Here is a 17,965-nt window from a genome sequence, read left to right on the forward strand (position 1 = left end):
TACCTCCTGTTTGTTGCCTTTCTGACCACGAAACACATGGTTAAAAGACTTCTCTGTTTTTTTTTCTCCTTATAACCTGTTGTGATTTGTACATATCTTGAATTGAACTTGGCAACACTTACTGTAAAGAATATGACGGGATATACTCCCTTCTAAAGATAGACATATTCAGGTTTTCTGTGCAAATGCTTTTATGTACCCGACTACTGAATGTAAGAGATATAAAGTGTCACTATGGCCTTATTGTGTTCACTGGGAAAGATGTTGTAAATAAATTATCTATCTAGACCACATTAATGCAGGAGCTTTGGGTTCATACAGAATGAAATTCACAGAAAACTCTTTTATGGTGCGTTCACACCTACAGGATCTGCAGCTGATTTTCTGCAGCAGATTTCATTTAAATAACTGAACACAGCATCAAATCTGCTGCAGATCTGCTGCAGATCCTGTAGGTGTGAACGCACCCTTAATGTGTTACTTTTAAATAGAATTGTTACATCTAGTTGTATATTGATACTTATGTGTACTTTCTGCTTATAGCGGCCATTCTTCTGGATATGATGGACGGTCCACACCAGCATTCCCTTACGGTAGTGGTAAGTGTACATGGATTTTCCTGATGTTAGATGTTCCCTGTACTATGGTTTAATACAAGCTTTTAAGAAGTCAGTGTTGATGTATGTTTGTTTTGTGTGTGTGGTCGGATATCATTTACATTGAGAATTGCAGTTCCACCATCTTGCACTTTTTAGTGACAAGCACTCGAGTGGGCAAGAAGGTGGACAACTGCACTGATGGTGCTAGTCCTGTCTCCTGAGCCCAAAACCATCTATATTAATTAAACCAAAGATGGCACTGAGCATGATGGTGAGAAAATTACCTTAATTATCAATGTCCCTGGAGCCATGGAAACATAACATTACACGGCACAATATTAAAGAGGAAACGACTTGTCAGGTCTGCACTCGCTTCGTCCTGTTACCCAGCTTGCTATCTGTGCTAGTACACAGATTGTCCGGGCTGCCCATTGAAGTCAACGGCGGTCTGCCACCGCCGCTCCTATTACACAGAGCAATAGACCGCAGACCATCACTGTCGTTAACTTGATTTTTCAACATGTTAAAAGGCAACAATCAGCCAACATCATGCATGTCAGCTGATCGTGGTCTTTTAAAATGCACTATTACATCAAACGATAATCGGCCAAGTATGGCCGGATATTGTTTGGTGTAATAGGGCCTGTACAGTCTTGTAAACTGCTGTTAGTTTCCCTTTAAACTGTCTCTCCTAGCTGATTGGGAATCTTTCGTATTCTGGCTGATTCATAAAAGGCTATAGACATAGAAACCTCTGTGTATTTTTAGTGTTTTATGAAGAATAATAGATTTTTGCATTTGGTTTTAAAGAGTCACTGTCATTATAACTTTCAAAATCTAAATCAACAGTAGATGTGATATAAAGCAAGTTTGCAATTTACATTCATTATTTTTTTATCATGCTGTAAAACAAAGCTGTACTTACCAGAAATCCAGGCCCAGCCTCCTGAAGGCAGATTTTCTGACTTGTGCAGGTTGAAAAAAAAACCAAAAAAACAGACTAAACACAGGAATTCTGGCCAGTACGGAGAGTCACGGCTCACTATGTCCATCAGTCACATGACTGCCTTCTCTGTGAGCTCTCAGATGGCCTGGGATACACAGGACTTTAAGAAAGATAAGAGTCAAAAAACAAGAAGTGCCAGTCAGACTTCCTGCATTTATGCTTATTCCCTGCCCTGTGAATAGGGGATAAGTCTTACTGGTGTGACATGTTTGTTGTTATCCTGGATAAGTCCTTCTAATGATTATAACATTTAAAGGGGTTATCCAGAATAAAAAAAAACTTCCCAGAAGAGTGCCACACCTGTCCCCAGGAGGTTTGTCAACTCTGCTTTACTCATGTTAAAGCAACTCTGTACCCACAATCTGTCCTCCCCAAACCACTTGTACCTTCGGATAGTGGCTTTTAATCCAAAATCTGTCCTGGGGTCCGTTTAGCAGGTGATGCAGTTATTGTCATGAAAAACAACTTTTAAACCTGCAGCCCTGTGTCAAACTGGTGTGACCTAGAGTGTCTATGCATTAGTCTTGCACTGCCTCTCTGTCCCTCCTCCTCCCCACCCTCTTCACCATTAGGAATGCTCCAGAAAGGTATTCTCCTATTCCTCACTTGTGTGAACACTGCACAGGTGCCTTAACAATCAAGCCTATGTGCAGTGTTCACACAGGTGATGAATAGTAGAAAACCTGCCTGGAGCATTCCTAATGGTGAAGAGGGTAGGAGGAGGGACAGAGAGGTTGAGCAAGCCTAATGCACAGACAATCTAGGCCATGCCAGTTTGGCACAGGGTGCAAATTTAAAAATTGTTTTTAAGGACAATAACTGCATCACCTGCCGAACAGACCCCAGGACAGATCTTGGATTAAAAGCAGCTATCTGATGGTACAAGCGGTTTTGGGGAGGCAGGTTGTGGGTACAGAGTCACTTTAATGGAACTGAGCTGCAATACCATACACAAACTGAGGACAGTTGTGGCACAGCTTTCAGAAGAATGCAGGTACGGCCGTTGTCTTGAGTATCAAACAACAGTTGTTGTTTTTAATGAAAATTGCATTGAAGTCTATGGACAACAGCCGGAAATAATTGACATGATCATCACTTCAGCAGCCGTAGCAAACAACGGCCATTGTTTAATACATTGTGTAAAACAACGGCTGTGGTTTGCATTGACTTCAATGCAAATCGTTGCATTATGAAAAGAACGCCCATCGTGTAAATTGAAAACAATGGCCGTTCTTTTTTATAAAAAGTACAGTGTGTGACCATAACCTAAAGGTGTCCTTGCCCTCTTTGCTTTAGAATTTTTGCAGTCTTTTATCAGTGTACAGCATGATTGTTAAAAGGTGTTATCTCCTGGTAACATGCCATATAAATCCATGCACTGACCAGTCCAGTCCCTGTGTGGTGTTCTTAGTCCAGAACAAGTTGAATGTTTTTCTTTCTCATACAAGTGAGGTTCTCATCTAAGCACAAACGCCTTAATATTTGAGAAGACTCCTAGATTGACCAAAATCTCTTAGATTGGATACATGTAGATCCCCAGAAGACACTACACATCTTGTTGACATCATGACAAGTCAAGGAAATTAGTGGGCCAGCAAATCCAGCTGCTGCTTGCTATTTCTGGCTGCATTCCCTGTTTAGGGAATTTGACTATTGGCAGATGTACACTTATAGGATATTAAACTTGTCATTTTTAACTCTCTCATTGTCGTTTAGTTTAATCAAGGCGTAAGCAGCCTTGGCATTGTGGAGAGCTACCAAAATACTATGGCAGGTTCTATATTGGAATAAGAATTTTCAGGAAAGTGACCATGCTAGATCCCAAACTGTACAAATGAAACGTGTCTACTTGGCGCACCATAATGTGCTTCCTGTTATGACAAGTGTCTCTATAAGCATTGCCACCACACCACCTACATCTACAGTGCTGCACTGTAATGAGCAGCGTTCATCAGGTGGGAACAAGCTATGAATGCTCATTCAGGTGATAGTCGGGCCATGTAACATTTATTTAATAAAACGTAGTTATTTAAGGTACAAAATAACAAAGTGTTTCAAAGTCACAGAACAATTAGTAATGTCATGACGCCAGCTGACATGTGATAGGTATATACTGTACTAGGAATACTTAGGGAGATTTATCAAACATTTACACCTTTTTTTTGGAGTGGAAAAGTCGCAAAATTTTGACCAACCGCATAGCTGCGCAAAAGTTTGCGACTTTTCCCCAACATAGACTGATCATGCCTACTTCAGCTTACTGCTGAAAGTAGGCATGATTTATCATGTGTGACTATCTAAAATAGTCGCACATGTGTCGTAAACTAACTCCACACTAGAGGTGGTCTATTTCACCGCCTATACTGTGGAGTGAGTTTGCTCCGTGGGTCGGGTGCAGTGCACCCGGTCCACGGAGTGTAAAGGGTGAAGTAGTGATGCAGCAGCATCACTACTAACCCCCTGGAGCTGTACAGTAAGGAGGGGTGCTTAGCGCACCCCTCCTTGCAGTACAGGAGCAGGGAATCCCCTTAATTAAGCCGGGATTCCCTGCCTACAGGGTTTCCCAGCCAAAAGCAGAGAGCAGTCTGCTTCTGGGCGGGAAGTTTAAAATCCAGGCACAAAAGTTACAGTCTAGCTCCCAGGGGCTTGAGCCCTTGGGAGCCAGACTGTAACTGCCATGCCCATGCTGGAGGTCACCCAGCTTTCCCAGCATCCTGTAAGGTTAACCCTTACAGGATGCTGGGAAGGTTGGGTGACCTCCAACATGGGCGTTACAGTCTGGCTCCCAGGGTACTTAACCCCCTGGGGACCAGACTGTTCTGGCACTGCACCAGCAAGGTAGGGGGTTAAGTGCCCCCTTCCTTGCTGGGGCAGATGCAGTGCGATCTCCATGGGGGCGGGGGGGGTTGATGCTAGGGGCTGGGGGTTACCTGCTGAGTCTTCTTCAGCAGTTGGCAGCAGTCCCCGAATGTCCAGGTAAGCTCCGCCCCCGCTACGGTAAGTCCCACCCCGAAATTGGCGTCATTTCGGGGGCGGAGCTTATCGTCACGGGGGCGGAGCTTATCGTCACGGGGGCGGCGCTAAGACTCAGCAGGTAACCCCCAGCCCCTAGCATCAACCCCCCCTCCCCCATGGAGATCGCACTGCATCTGCCCCAGCAAGGAAGGGGGCACTTAACCCCCCTCCTTGCTGGTGCAGGTGCAGTGCCAGAACTGTCTGGTACCCAGGGGGTTAAGTCCCTGGGAGCCAGACTGTAACTCCCATGCCCATGCTGAAGGTCACCCAGCTTTCCCAGGATCCTGTAAGGGTCAATTTTGACGCTCCGGGACCACTGGCACCCGGCTCTTCCCAGTACCCCTGGTGGCATTGGGTACTGCGGTAATAATAGGGGGTTAGTGTTAGCCATTTTATACCAGCTAACACTAGGCCCCGACTTAGTAATGGATTCCGTCTATCAGACAGCTTCCACTACTAAGTCTGTAGAGAAATGAAAGAAAACACAACACACTGAGAAAATGTTTTTAATCAAATAAAAACACCCCCACACTCCTCGTTGACTATTTTATTGAACAGTAAAGTCCGCTGGTCATTGACGTAGTCCAAATGACTCCGCCGTAATCCTCTGCATACTGGTATCTGGAAAAGAAAGGGAAAAGAAAATGCTCATTACCTAGGAGGCGAACTAGGGCCAATGAGACGATTCAGAGACAATTCTGAGCCAAACAAATCAGCACCACAGAAAATAGACCAGGCTTATCCCTGATAGTAAATTGCACTTTAAATCTACCAGTCTATTCTTGCCAAAGCAGAAATAGACCACATCTAGAAAAATCCCCTGTTGATAAATCTCCCCCACTGTGTGTAAAATTATAATGAAAATTCAGGTTTGCAGCAGCAGACTCCCTGACTCCTTTTCTGGTTAAGGGTAAGATGTGTTTCCTGCTCCCCTGTCAGCATGATGGCACAGCATCATCATCACCTATTAAAACAATCAGCCGTCCTCTGTAGAGCGTCTGTAAGATGCGTATGTCCTTAAGTAGAAATACACTATACATACAATGTTGTATATGCATGCAATCTCTACAGTTATATAAACTAAGATTTGGAGTTGGTCCACTTCTTTCTTCAGTTTCATGGCCACTCTTATTATCTCCACACTTTAGATTAGTTTGATGAACCTGTTCTGGCCTCCTATTGTATCATCTGGTGATTCCAGTATGAGTGTGGATAAATTTGATACAAACGACCGGTCAAGACTTATAAATCCCTAACATTCCTGTATGGCAGACACATTAGTATCTGACAGATTAGTAGCTGCATGTTTAATGGCACTTTTGGATTCTTTCCCAGTCCCCGCTTGGCCGTGTTCCTTCAAACTTCATATTAACACCAGCTCAAAAACTTGTGGATTGGTGATAGTGTATGTGTGATAATAGCTGTCTTTGCCATTAAACCTTTCTATTACATACTGTTAAAGGATGTGTCCTGGATTGGAAAAAGCACAGCTACTTTCTTGCAAAAACAGCATCGCCCCTGTCCTCAGGTTGTGTGTGGTATTACAATTCAGCTCCATTCACTTCAATAAAACTGAGCTGCAAAGCCACACCCAGACTGAGGACAGGAAAGGTTCTGTTTCTGGAAGAAAGTGGCCATGTTTTTCTAAGCCTTGATAAGCCCCTTAAAGCCCCCATACACCTTTTATAGAAAAGTTGCACCTGTCAACTTTCCAATGTATATGGGGGCCTCCTGACTCTCCATACTGATCACATCTAAGTATTTAAAGACCAGTGAGGCATCTGCAGACAGAAGTGACTTACTGTGCTTGACTTGAGGGACAGAAGAACACTTTGCCAAATTGTAACTAAAAACCACCAAACCACAGCTCCTTAAAGGATCGCAATTTTAAGGTCACTAGTATCTTTGAGAACTGTCAGGTGTGTAGTAGTGTTATTTGATGAAGTGCCTTCTGTCCCTCGTGTCAAGCTTTGAACACAGATACTTTAGTCTGCAAATGTTTTGCTGTTTAAAGATGTGATCGAGAAAACAATAGACATCTGGAATGCCCATTCTCTTTTAGGTCAGACATATTACACCCCTTAAAGGGGACCTGTGAAGCACGCCCGACCCCCAACCGACCCCCCCCCCCCCCTCTCGAAGTCCCAGACCCCTTCCCGCCGCCGGAAAATCCCCATGGGAAGCCATGCGTGCGCTCACTAGAGATGAGCCCGATGCCCATAGAGAATGACTGCTTCAGTCATTCTTTTTGGGCGTTGGACTCGGCTCTAGTGAGCGGGCGCACGACTTTCCACGTGGATTTCTCGGCACCGGGACTTCGAGGAAGGGGTAAGTATAAAAGGCTCCGCCAGAGGGTTGGGCGGGCTTCACCCTGGCAGCTGGGGTGACCGGCTTCCTCTAATCAACAGTGATATAAGCTATGTGACTGAGAAGGGGGAGTTACTTGTGGTGGCAGGTGTGCCTGAAACTTTATTATAGCTGATCTTCAGCATGACTGTAAAATAGGGGTGTTCAAGAAAACTGAATGGGATTGTACAACTCCCTGCTTATGCTGCAAAAATAACCCCAGTCAGATGTGTGGAACTGAAGTACAATTGTAAAATGTTCTGCACTAATGGGAATTGGTCTAGAGTCCTGTCTCTATTATTGTTATCATTATTATTATTATGATGATGCATTAAATGTTTGTGTTGCTGTATTTTTTTTTGGCTTGTTTCAGTTTCTTTCCCACACATGCCTGGGTCTGGAGGCCCATGGTCCAGTTTGGTAGAACCTTCCAAGCCATGGGACTACTATCCAAGGAGAGAGAAGGATAGAGATCGTGATAGGGACAGAGAAAGGGAGCGAGACAGAGACCGTGAAAGGGACAGAGAGCGCGATCGTCCAAGAGAGAGAGATCGAGACAGAGAAAGAGATCGTGATCACAGTCCCAGCGTGGGGGCTTACAACAGGTAAGTGTATAAGGTCTTAATTTTTTTAATAAATAATTGTAAGGAGGAAATCAATCAAGTTGATCGGCTTCATGAACTGAAAGCATCTCCAAACCTCAAAAGTCTTCAGTGCCAAACCCCTCCAGTACACGACATCTCTCTGTACATAAGGCCACACAAATCGAGGATTGAAAAATGTAGTGCATGGGTGTCGAACTGTGGCTCTCCAGATGTTGCAGTACTACAATACCCATCATGCCTGGACAGTCAAAGCTTTGGCTGTCCAGGCACAATGGGAATTTTAGTTGTAAAACAGATGGAGGGCCACAGTCTGACACCTATGATGTAGTGTGTGATTCTAAGTAAACAGAATCTTAGATCACTGCAAAAAGAGTGCTGACTCTCCACCTAGCGTCCCCTGTGTAGTCTGTGGAGTCTAGATGACATCATTGTAAAAATCTTTGGCCTATGAACAGGATGCCGGTGTTGGCACCCCATGGATCAGCTGTTTTGTTGAGCTGTGGCACTCACAGATCCCATTCACTTCAGTGAAAGCTGTGCTGCAATAACCTAGGACAGACGCTACAGAGAAGTCACCTGCTTCTTGCTCTGTTTAATGAGTACTGTATGTTGAGGTGCAATGGCTGTGCAGATCAGCAGAGGATTGTCTGCATTTTCCCTGGAAAACCTCTTTAATTTGTGCATCATGTTACTAGGGCCATTACACTTATTAAACAGCGGCCAAAATACTGTTTGGGGCTTCATTGCAGTATACATGACACCTCCATTCTGGTAGGGTCATTGATACTAATTCATGTTTTTTTGTGGGCATCAGGCTGACATGACTTGAAATCCAGCATGGCTGCACTGTTGAGCTGCTCATTACGCTGACTTATGTATGGCCAACATCGGGGTGGGGGTGAACAGTTGATGTGTGCAGCTTTTTTTTTTTTTTTTTTAATCCAGTATTTATATTATTGCAGCAAAGTGAGTATAGCAGAACATGAAGCAAGATCTACACCCTTGGCCCTCTCCTTTTTTCTTTTTCTTTCTTTCTTGCTGACATGTAAAAACCAAGTTTCCACCCCTCCCCCATTTTTAGCTGTTGGAGGTGTCACGTGGTAGTCTGTAACCCGACTTTCTCTGGGTTTGCCTGCTCATTGCTCAGTTTAAGCACTAGGAGTCAGTGTTGCTTCTGATAGACATTTACTTGTTTACAACATTTACTTTTGCTATGTTTACCCCTCCCTTCCCTCTGCGCCAACCCCTATTAGGTGGCGGTGTCAGGTAAATACTGACAATCAATGTGCGGTTCGGACACTGGCGACTGGAACCTGTTTTTCCTCTGCAGTCGCTGTGATGTAAATGGCGTGTGTCTTGTGTTACAAATTACTGGGTGTATGTTGTGGCGTTTAGGAGCCGTACCCACATGTGTTCAGCAGACACCTTGATTCTGTTCCAGAATGTAAGGGAACATTACTGCTTAACCCTTTCAGGGTGCACTCTTCTGCTCCCTACTTTTGGATCCCAAGGAGTTAACCATAACATACTTAATAGCTTCCAGACCAATCCAACTCTCTGAGCTCCAGCCAGCTATGAAAACACTGAGGCATCTAAAGGGAGGCCTCCACTTTCCCCCCCTTTCCCTATGTTTAAATTGTCCACTCTCCCTACTATCGCCATATGGCTTTTCCTGAGTGAACCAGCCCTTGCCGTGATTAAAGACAGCCCTAAAGTTGTGGGCCGGAGGAACTGCAGTTTGGTCTTGCTCCCTGTTCAGCTTTATACCGGTGTCTTACAAAACATACACGTATTTACCACATCAGTGTCTTTATTTTAAGAGTAGAATTAAGGTTTGTACAATAAAGTACGTTACTTGCAGCACTTCTTTTCTTGTCTGACGTGGATGTGCTAGTTACTGTTATAGGTGCATATGCCTCTATAGCAAAAGTCCTTACTAATCTGCACTTATATGTTAAGTAAATTGTTGGGCCTACAATCTACCCTGATCCCCCCCCCCCCTCAATAATTGCTGAAATGAATCAGGACAAGCACTCAGCTGAACATGGCCCCTCCTCTCGTCACCCAGACTCCCACCAAACTTCCAACAAGCTTCTATGACATGTCAAGAGTTGACTGAAGGGTGTTACCTTTGCCCTTAGTGGGACGTTTCCCTACAGAGAATTACTGAGAAAATTGATGTGTGTCTAGACCTGAATACACCATAATACATTTGATTCCCCCCCAGGTCAGTCCTGTGCTTTCCTTTGATATCTTGTATATGAGAAATACAAGATACGTGATGTGATCAGCATAAGTTTTCTGTTTAGAGCTGTGGCAGACACACTACACTTGTTAAACACTTTTGTGGTGTTGTCATGTGCGGTGTTCTGCACTCCTCAGACGTGGCTAACCAGTACATGTGGCCTGTGCCAGAACACACTGATTCAGTGCAGCTAGACAACATTACGTACTGCAGTGATTCATTCATATCAAGAGCCAGATTAGTGTGAACTGCAGGAGTCAAAATAGAGCAAGGATTTCAATCTCCATCTCCAAGCCTCTACGACTGTGAATTGTATCTACCCTGTAGGCAGTAATGCAATTTCCAGGATGTGACAGCTTAGGAAGACTCAGTACAAAATGTTCATCATTGGCAGTATACAGAGCCTTGTTAGGATGGACTCCGAGATTTCATGTTTAGTTAGCAGGCATCCTAGAAAAGGATTATTTTATCACTGCTCCAGCACGAGTTTGCTTATCTATCCATAAACAATCTATAGGTGTATATTCACACACAGTGTGTAAAGTGACTAGTGCATGGAGGAGGGCAGCACAGGGAAAATTTTGAATGGAGAGAAAGTAGTGGGCTTCCACAATGAGCCAATGACAGCCACCCCGCTGCCTGTGATCTGCTGGTAAGGCTCAAGGGGAGTCACAAAGACAGGATTTCACTCCAGGTCTAAAACTGGCTGATATCTAAATAAATCACAAGTTAGAGCTGTACCTTTTTTTTTTTTTTTTTTTTTTTTTGGCTTCTTTGCTAAAATTGACAAGCGAAATGGCAGCCATGTTCATTGACACCTTTGATTTAGCTTCTTAGAGACTGAGGATATCTGTGTTAAAGAAGCATCTTCAAAAGTGTGAATGCCAATATCCGCAACTTAATGAAAGGTTAGCATATCTATGTATTCGGTGCCCCTCTAATCTTTCACAGCTGTTGCAAAACTACAATTCGCATTATTTCTGGACATCTAAAGCTTTGGCTGCCTTGGCATAATGGGAATTGTAGTTTTGTATTTATGTATTTAAAAAAAGGCCATAGATAAGGGGAGGCAGCATGCGCAGCTAGTGTCAGCACCACAGAAGGGGCACAGTACATATAAGACCATGTAAGGCCAGCTTTTTGGGAAGCTGTCTGGAGTCATGATTTATTAATACTTATTTTTCCTGTAAGATGGAAAGCGGTTATCTCTTCCTCAACTCCATTTGGCCCAATTTCAGACTCTTTATCTTTAATGGTAGTTCAGTAGATCAAGGGATGGCTGCTGGGGATGCAAAACCCCCTCTCTGATCACATCTGTTGCCTATCTCTTGTGATACCATCTTGTGTCTCATCAGTCAATGTGTTCTGTGTTGAAACCATTCAGTGTAATGTTAGCAAATGTCCAGACTTTTTATTTTTTAGATTTATATAAATCGTAAAAAGAAATCTAACAATGTCTGAATGTAGATGGCAAAATGTCAGCATTTGTCGGGTATGAAGAACATGGCTATTGAATCTATAGTCCTTTGCCCGCTTCAGTAGCACATAAACTAAATTTGAAACGATACAGAAGATTAGCATGGCCCCTGCACAAGAATAACTCACATTTTTAAGTGCTCCATATTTTAAAATAATAATAATAATAATAATAATAATCTATAGCCCTATGAAGATGCATTTTGTTGATTGAAATGGTGAAAATAAAAAAATCTTAAAATCACTTCCTTCTGTGTGATACTGGCTCCTGCACTGTGTAACCCTATTTTGTTCTATTGCTTTCTCCAAAGTGAGGAAGAGCGATACAGGTACAAAGAGTACACCGAGAGAACAGAGAGAGGCTACGAGCGGCACAGGGAGAGAATTAGCAGAGAGAAGGAGGAGCGACATAGAGAGAGGAGGCATCGAGAAAAGGAAGAGTCTTCGCGACATAAATCATCAAGAAGGTAATATCAACTAAATGTTTATGTAAGCAAAAACTACTCAAAGCCTTGTTGACACTAACATTGAGGCTTTACTCTATTCTTTACTTGTCTGAACACTGCACAGGTGCCTTATTGATCCAGCTCATGTGCGGTGTTCACACAGGTGATGAATAACAGGAACTGTTCTAGGGGCATTGCTAATGATGAAGAGGGAGGGGAGGAGGGACGGAGAGGCGCTGCAAGCCTAGGCTATGCCAATTTGACACAGGGCTGCAAGATTAAAAGTTGTTTTTTTGGACAATAACTGCATCACCTGCCGAACAGACCCCAGGAAAGATCTTGGACTAAAAGCAGCTCTCTGAAGGTACAAGCGGTTTGAGGGGGGTCAGATTGTGGGTACAGAGTTGTTTTAACGGGGGTTATCCGTTCTTTCAAAAAGGTATCCTCCATTCATGTCATTAGTAGGGGGTCCAGGCGATCAGTTCTCCACTGATAAGCTAGGGTGCTGTGTATAGGTTAGAACTTTTGGGGGAGAGGAGGAGGTGTGCATGCTGCACCTTAGCATCTCTTCTTTACACTTAAGCTTTTATAACTTTACAGGCAGCCATTGGCTAGGAGACCATTATTACTTGTTTTATTAGCTATCTGCCCATTCTTGTAGATCTGAACATGGGGGAGATTTATCAAACATGGTGTCAAGTGAAACTGGCTCAGTTGCCCCTAGCAACCAATCAGATTCCACCTTTCATTTTCTGTGTCTGTGAGGAATGATAGGTGGAATCTGATTGGTTGCTAGGGGCAACTGAGACAGTTTTACTTTACACCATGTTTGATTAATCTCTCCGATAGTGTCTACTGGGTCTGTTGGCTCTTCACAATGTTGGGGATGACTTATAGGTGTACTAGAGTTCTTTTACAGACCTGTATGTGTTCATCTATTATTAGGCTAGCTTCTCATCAATCTTTCCCATTAGGCATTTAGTCTGCGTTTTGTTTTTTTATTATAGAATTCTCTACAAAAATGCAACAACATTTCTATTTCTTTCATTTTTGTTAAGTCTAGTGTTACTTGTTTCTGATAAACCAGTTATAGCTCATACAGTGAGCTTCTCTTCCACCTGGTGTTGGCTTCATGTGGTATTCTGTAGGATGTGAGAATGGTTTCATTATGTTCTCAGTCACTTTTTGATGAATGGCTTGGGTTTTCTGGAAGTTCTTGCTGGTATAATAAAGATTAAAAATATACATTTGGAGAATTATATATAATTTGTTCCTCAGCAATTGGGATGTTCTTTGATGTTTGTTTTTTTGGGGGGGTTATTCAATAATATTGGAATAAGTAAATCCTCTTTTATTTCATTTTCCTACTTTGGCCCGTTTATAATTTTTTTTAATGTACTTTCTTCCCTTATTTTTAGACCTCTAAATTTGTACCAAACTATTTGATTGGCCACAAGCTGCAAGCTTCTATTGATATATTCATACATAGCAATCTGTTCATCTGAATGGGTCTTGCCGAAGTCCTTTTATAAGCTGCAGTGACAGTGTCATTCAGATGTATGAGAATGATGATCCGTTACAGAAACTTAGTGTGAATATATCACAGAAAATATTCACATAACTGCCTGACCCAAGCAAGGGATGTACAGGCAGCAGTTGTACCCAGCATTGATGACCGTTGTTATAGATTGCATATCGTATGTTAGGGCCCTGTTAAAGGTTTGTATTGGGGCTTAGAAGTTGAACCTTATCCCTCAGTTTAATTTAATTGGGTTATAAGGATTAGAATAAACATATCTGCTTTCTAAGAAAATTAGCACCAGCCCTGTCCTCCAGTTGGGTGCGGTTTTATGCATCTTCTCCATTCATGTCAATGCAATTGAGCTGCAATATCAGACACCGACTAAGGACAAGAGTGGCGCTGGAAGAAAGCAGCTGTTCTTTTTCTAATTGTGCATAATCCCTTTAAGATTGTTGTGCAGGAAGTCAGTGAGCCATGAACCTTATTACCATACTTGTATGCTTCTTTACCTAGCAGCAGCAGGCGCCGCCATGACAGTGAAGAAGGTGACAGTCACAGGAGACACAAACACAAAAAATCCAAACGAAGCAAAGAAGGCAAAGACACAGGAAGTGAACCCGCCCCAGAGCCAGAGAGCGTTGAGCCGTCTGCTGACTAAACCTGCAAACCACATGCCCAGTGCAGAAACTACTATTACTTTTACCAAAACTGATTCATGGGACAGGATGGCGTTAGAATTTCAAAGTATTTTCTTCAGATTATTATGAATCAAAGCATTTGTTTGTTAGCATGACGTTGTTCACAGTTTTTCTTTTTTGTATTTTTCTGGTTTCTGGGGAGAATAAAGTGATTTTTTTTCATGTTGTTGTTTATTATTAAACTCTGCTGTGTGATGTTTTTAAAATCTAATATGGCCTCAGTAAACAGACCTGATCTCCTGCAGACAGAGGCAGCTTGGCAGGTCCTGGAAGTTGATCACACAGCACAGACCATTGGTCCTGGAAATAGTCCCCTCATTTGCCAAAGTTCAGTGGGGGCGATCTAAACTTGTGACATGTCTACTTGTGACAATTGTGCGATCTACTTGTGACATGTCTGTATGACAAAGGACTAATCGGCACAGCCTCATCGGCGATCTGTCATTGGTCAGTGAAACACTCACCGACCAATGACGGCTGTCAGACGCTGGTTTTCACTATGCACGGTAAACTAAATTTTCATTTTTTTAAGGTTTGAGTCTTGCAGTTACATGACTGTAAAATATAATTTACAAAAAGCCTGAAATACACTTAGGCTGGGTTCACACTACGTTTTTGCAATCCGTTTTTTTTGTGTGCAAAAAACGGAAGCAACTGTGTGCATCCGTTTTTTCATTGACTTCCATTATTTGATCCGTTTTTTTTGTTTTTGTTTATAATGGAAGTCAATGGAAAAACGGATACACACAGTTGCATACGTTTTTTAATCCGTTTTTTTTTTCCTTATATGGAAAGTTTAATGTATAAATATTTTTTTAAATGTAAACTCTGCAGAGTTCTTTTAAATCAGTGATAAGTGCCAGACAGCAGCTGCCAAGGCTAATAAAATCATGGGATGCATTAAAAGAGGCATAGAGGCTAAAGATCAGAACATAGTTTTGCCTCTTTATAAATCACTGGTCAGACCACATAGGGAATACTGTGTACAGTTTTGTGCACCGGTATATAAGAAGGACACAGCTGAACTGGAGCGGGTGTAGAGGAGGGTGATCAAGGTCATTAGGGGAATGGGTGGGATACAGTACCAGGACAGGTTATCAAACTTTGGGTTATTTATGCTAGAAAAAAGACTTCTGTTTGTCAGTAGTGCCCACACAGGGACTGCCTCTCTTTTACTTGTCTGGTTAATCATAGAATAGCTTCTACTAATCTCTGCTATGCCATGATACACAACTGGATTGAGTAGGCTGGTACTTTGTTGATGGGAGGATTTACACAGTATACTACTATAGATAATGTGGGGGCAATGGGGTTTACTAGTGCACTGGCTTGGCTAGGTGTTTTGTAAAAGTACTATAAACTTCTGGTAACTTAGCATGCTTTCTATTGTATTCTGCATTATAAGAAACCAGGGGTTTCCCTACACTATTAGCAATTTTTATAATGTAAGGTTCGAACCAATATTAAGTAGTTTTAATGTTTGGTTTTTGGGAAGGAATTAGCATGGAACTGGAAAGGCTTATACTAAACAATGAACTGCTAATGATTATGATTAGTCTGTAGACTAAAGGAAGGGGAGGATTCCATACAGGAGGCAGCACTGTGTACATACAGTAGTAGGAAACAAACATTTGCATAAAGGACAGGTGTCCAAAACTTCATGGATGGTTAGAGGTGGGAAGTAAACCTTGATGTACCTCTCAAGCACAGCATAATTCTTCTGTAGGAGACAGACTCAGAGATTGTACTTACACAGCCCAGAATCATTTCTTCTCTCGCTAGAAAAGCCCACTTCCTGTGTTCCATCTTGGTCTCTCTGTAGTGACTATTAGAGTTAGAGCAGTGCAAGTATAAGATTGTTATATTTTCTTATTCACAAACCCAATGCAGATTTGCAGGCATACTGTGATTCATGTTCTGCCATTAGTGAATGGATGCTGCATATCTCTAAGAAAACTGTGTTTCCTACTTTGTTTCAACAGTTTCGGAAAGGATAATCCTAAGACACTCTCCAGGAAAAACCGATGCACTGCTATGGGAACACCATAGATAGAAACCATGCATTGTCTGTTCAGTCCCTGATGTAGGCATATCACAGTGTATAAGTTTTTTCCTGGAGTGATCCATTCAAGTAGGAATATTTTCCTTAGTTTAGTGTGAAAGAATTTGAAATAGGGTCATGGGTTATATCAGGCCAAATATTTTTGGTCCGGTTGCCTAATGCTGGCTCTTCTGATGTTCTCTAGACCAGCGCTTCTCAAACTGTGAGGCGCAGCCCACAGTCTGGTGAGGTGCGAGGTCCCTGCCTGGAGTCGGGAAGCCCCAGTCACTGCTGATAGCTGCCCGCTCAGCCAGAGGTCTATGAGCAGCAGCGCAGGAGTGGTGGAATCAGGGTCACCTGATCGGCCAGGAAGAAGAGGGCGGACTCTCATAGCAGCCCGTTGGGGAGGAAACAGGAAGATGCTAGCAAACAGGGATCCAGGAGGACCCGGCCATCCAGCCTCCCTGCACCATCCAAGCTCCTGACTGGTGTCCCGCACAGGCAGGAAGCAGTAGAGACACAGGGCCCCCTCCTTACTCCCCCTGGGCCCCTCACTATCTCCTCTGGTTGCTTCCTCCTGTGCTAGGATGAAGGAGGGGGAGGGGCCGGAGCCGCTGTGTGAGGAGGAGAATATAATCTGCAGGGAAGCTCCAGGGTCCATGCTGCTAAAGGGCCTATTACACGGGTCTCTCAGCGCTCGTTTGCTCCTCGTTCCCCGCTCGCTGCCGCCGCTATTCAGCTGGCTACAGCGAGCGGGTGAGTGCGGGAGGGGGCGGCGGAGAGCTGCGGGGGGGCTGCCCGGGTGATCGCTGATCGTCCAGGCAGCCCATAGGATATAGCAGCGTCTGCTGCCGATGCTCCTATTCAACGGAGCGACGGCAGCAGATCGCCGCTATATCAGTCGCTCTTTTTTCAACATGTTGAAAAACAAGCGACTGCAACGATCAGCCGACATGAACGATGTTGGCTGATCGTTGCACTCTATTCCACGAGACGATTATCGTCCGTAGCGGCAGAATACGGACGATAATCGTTCCGTGGAATAGGGCCTTAGGTATGTGTGTATGTATATGTATATATATATATATATATATATATATATATATATATATATATATATATATATATATATATATATAAACTAGAAAATGTACCCGGCGCTGCCCGGCTCTAAAGTGTCAGTGTGTTAATTAGATGTGTTCTAAGGTGCCCAGGAGGCCAAGCTAAAGGTATTGTTTCATCTGAGTTAGTCAGTGAAATTAGTGTATACCTGTAGTGCATAGTTGGAGGGGTTCTGTATACCCACAATGTATAGTTTTTAGGGGTCTCGCATATCTGTAGTGCATAGTTCGGGGGGCTGTATACCTATAGTGTATAGTTGGGGGGCTCCTGTATACATGTAATGTGTAGTTGGGGGGGCTGTATACCTGTAGTGTATAGTTGAAGAAGGTCCTGTATACCTGCAGTGTACAGTTGGTGAAGGTCCTGTATACCTGTACTTTATAGTTCGGGGGTCCTGTATACCTGTAGTGTATAGTTGGTGCTGTATACCTGTAATGTATAGTTGGTGGAGGTCTTGTATACCTGTAGTTTATAGTTTGAGGGTCCTGAATACCTGTAGTGTATAATTGGTGGAGGTCTTGTATACCTGTCGTATATAGTTTGGGGGTCCTGTATACCTGTAGTGCATAGTTTGAAGGTCCTGTATAACTGTAGTATAGAGTTGGTGGAGGTCCTGTATACCTGTAGTGTATAGTTTGGGCTCCTATATACCTGTAGTATATAGTTGGTGGAGTTCCTGTATACCTGTAGTATATAGCTTTGGGGTCCTGTATACCTGTAGTATAGAGTTGGTGAAGGTGCTGTATACCTGTAGTATATAGTTGGTGGAGTTCCTGTATACCTGTAGGGTATATTTTTGGGGTCCTGTATACCTGTAGTGTATAGTTTGGGGTCCTGTATACCT

At 43.2% G+C, this 17,965-nt stretch overlaps 1 protein-coding gene and 1 non-coding gene across 4 annotated transcripts in view; both read left to right on the forward strand.

Annotated features, from left to right (window-relative positions):
• FIP1L1 (factor interacting with PAPOLA and CPSF1) overlaps positions 1-14,120 on the forward strand; it is a 44,777-nt gene extending 30,657 nt beyond the window's left edge. For 2 of the 3 annotated variants that reach the window (XM_069977620.1, XM_069977622.1), the window contains 4 exons: positions 544-599; positions 7,340-7,571; positions 11,604-11,759; positions 13,774-14,120. In XM_069977620.1, the coding sequence (XP_069833721.1) occupies positions 544-599; positions 7,340-7,571; positions 11,604-11,759; positions 13,774-13,918 (589 nt within the window). In that variant the 3' untranslated portion in view covers positions 13,919-14,120. The remainder of the gene's footprint in view (positions 1-543; positions 600-7,339; positions 7,572-11,603; positions 11,760-13,773) is intronic. The other variant, XM_069977621.1, reaches the window with a different exon arrangement.
• LOC138797931 (U6 spliceosomal RNA) lies at positions 11,338-11,444 on the forward strand. Its single transcript, XR_011364024.1, has one exon. It is a non-coding gene; the product is annotated as a U6 spliceosomal RNA (small nuclear RNA).
• Positions 14,121-17,965: the final 3,845 nt, after the last annotated feature.

This window comes from Dendropsophus ebraccatus, chromosome 7 (assembly GCF_027789765.1).
Source record: "Dendropsophus ebraccatus isolate aDenEbr1 chromosome 7, aDenEbr1.pat, whole genome shotgun sequence".
NCBI lineage: Eukaryota > Metazoa > Chordata > Amphibia > Anura > Hylidae > Dendropsophus > Dendropsophus ebraccatus.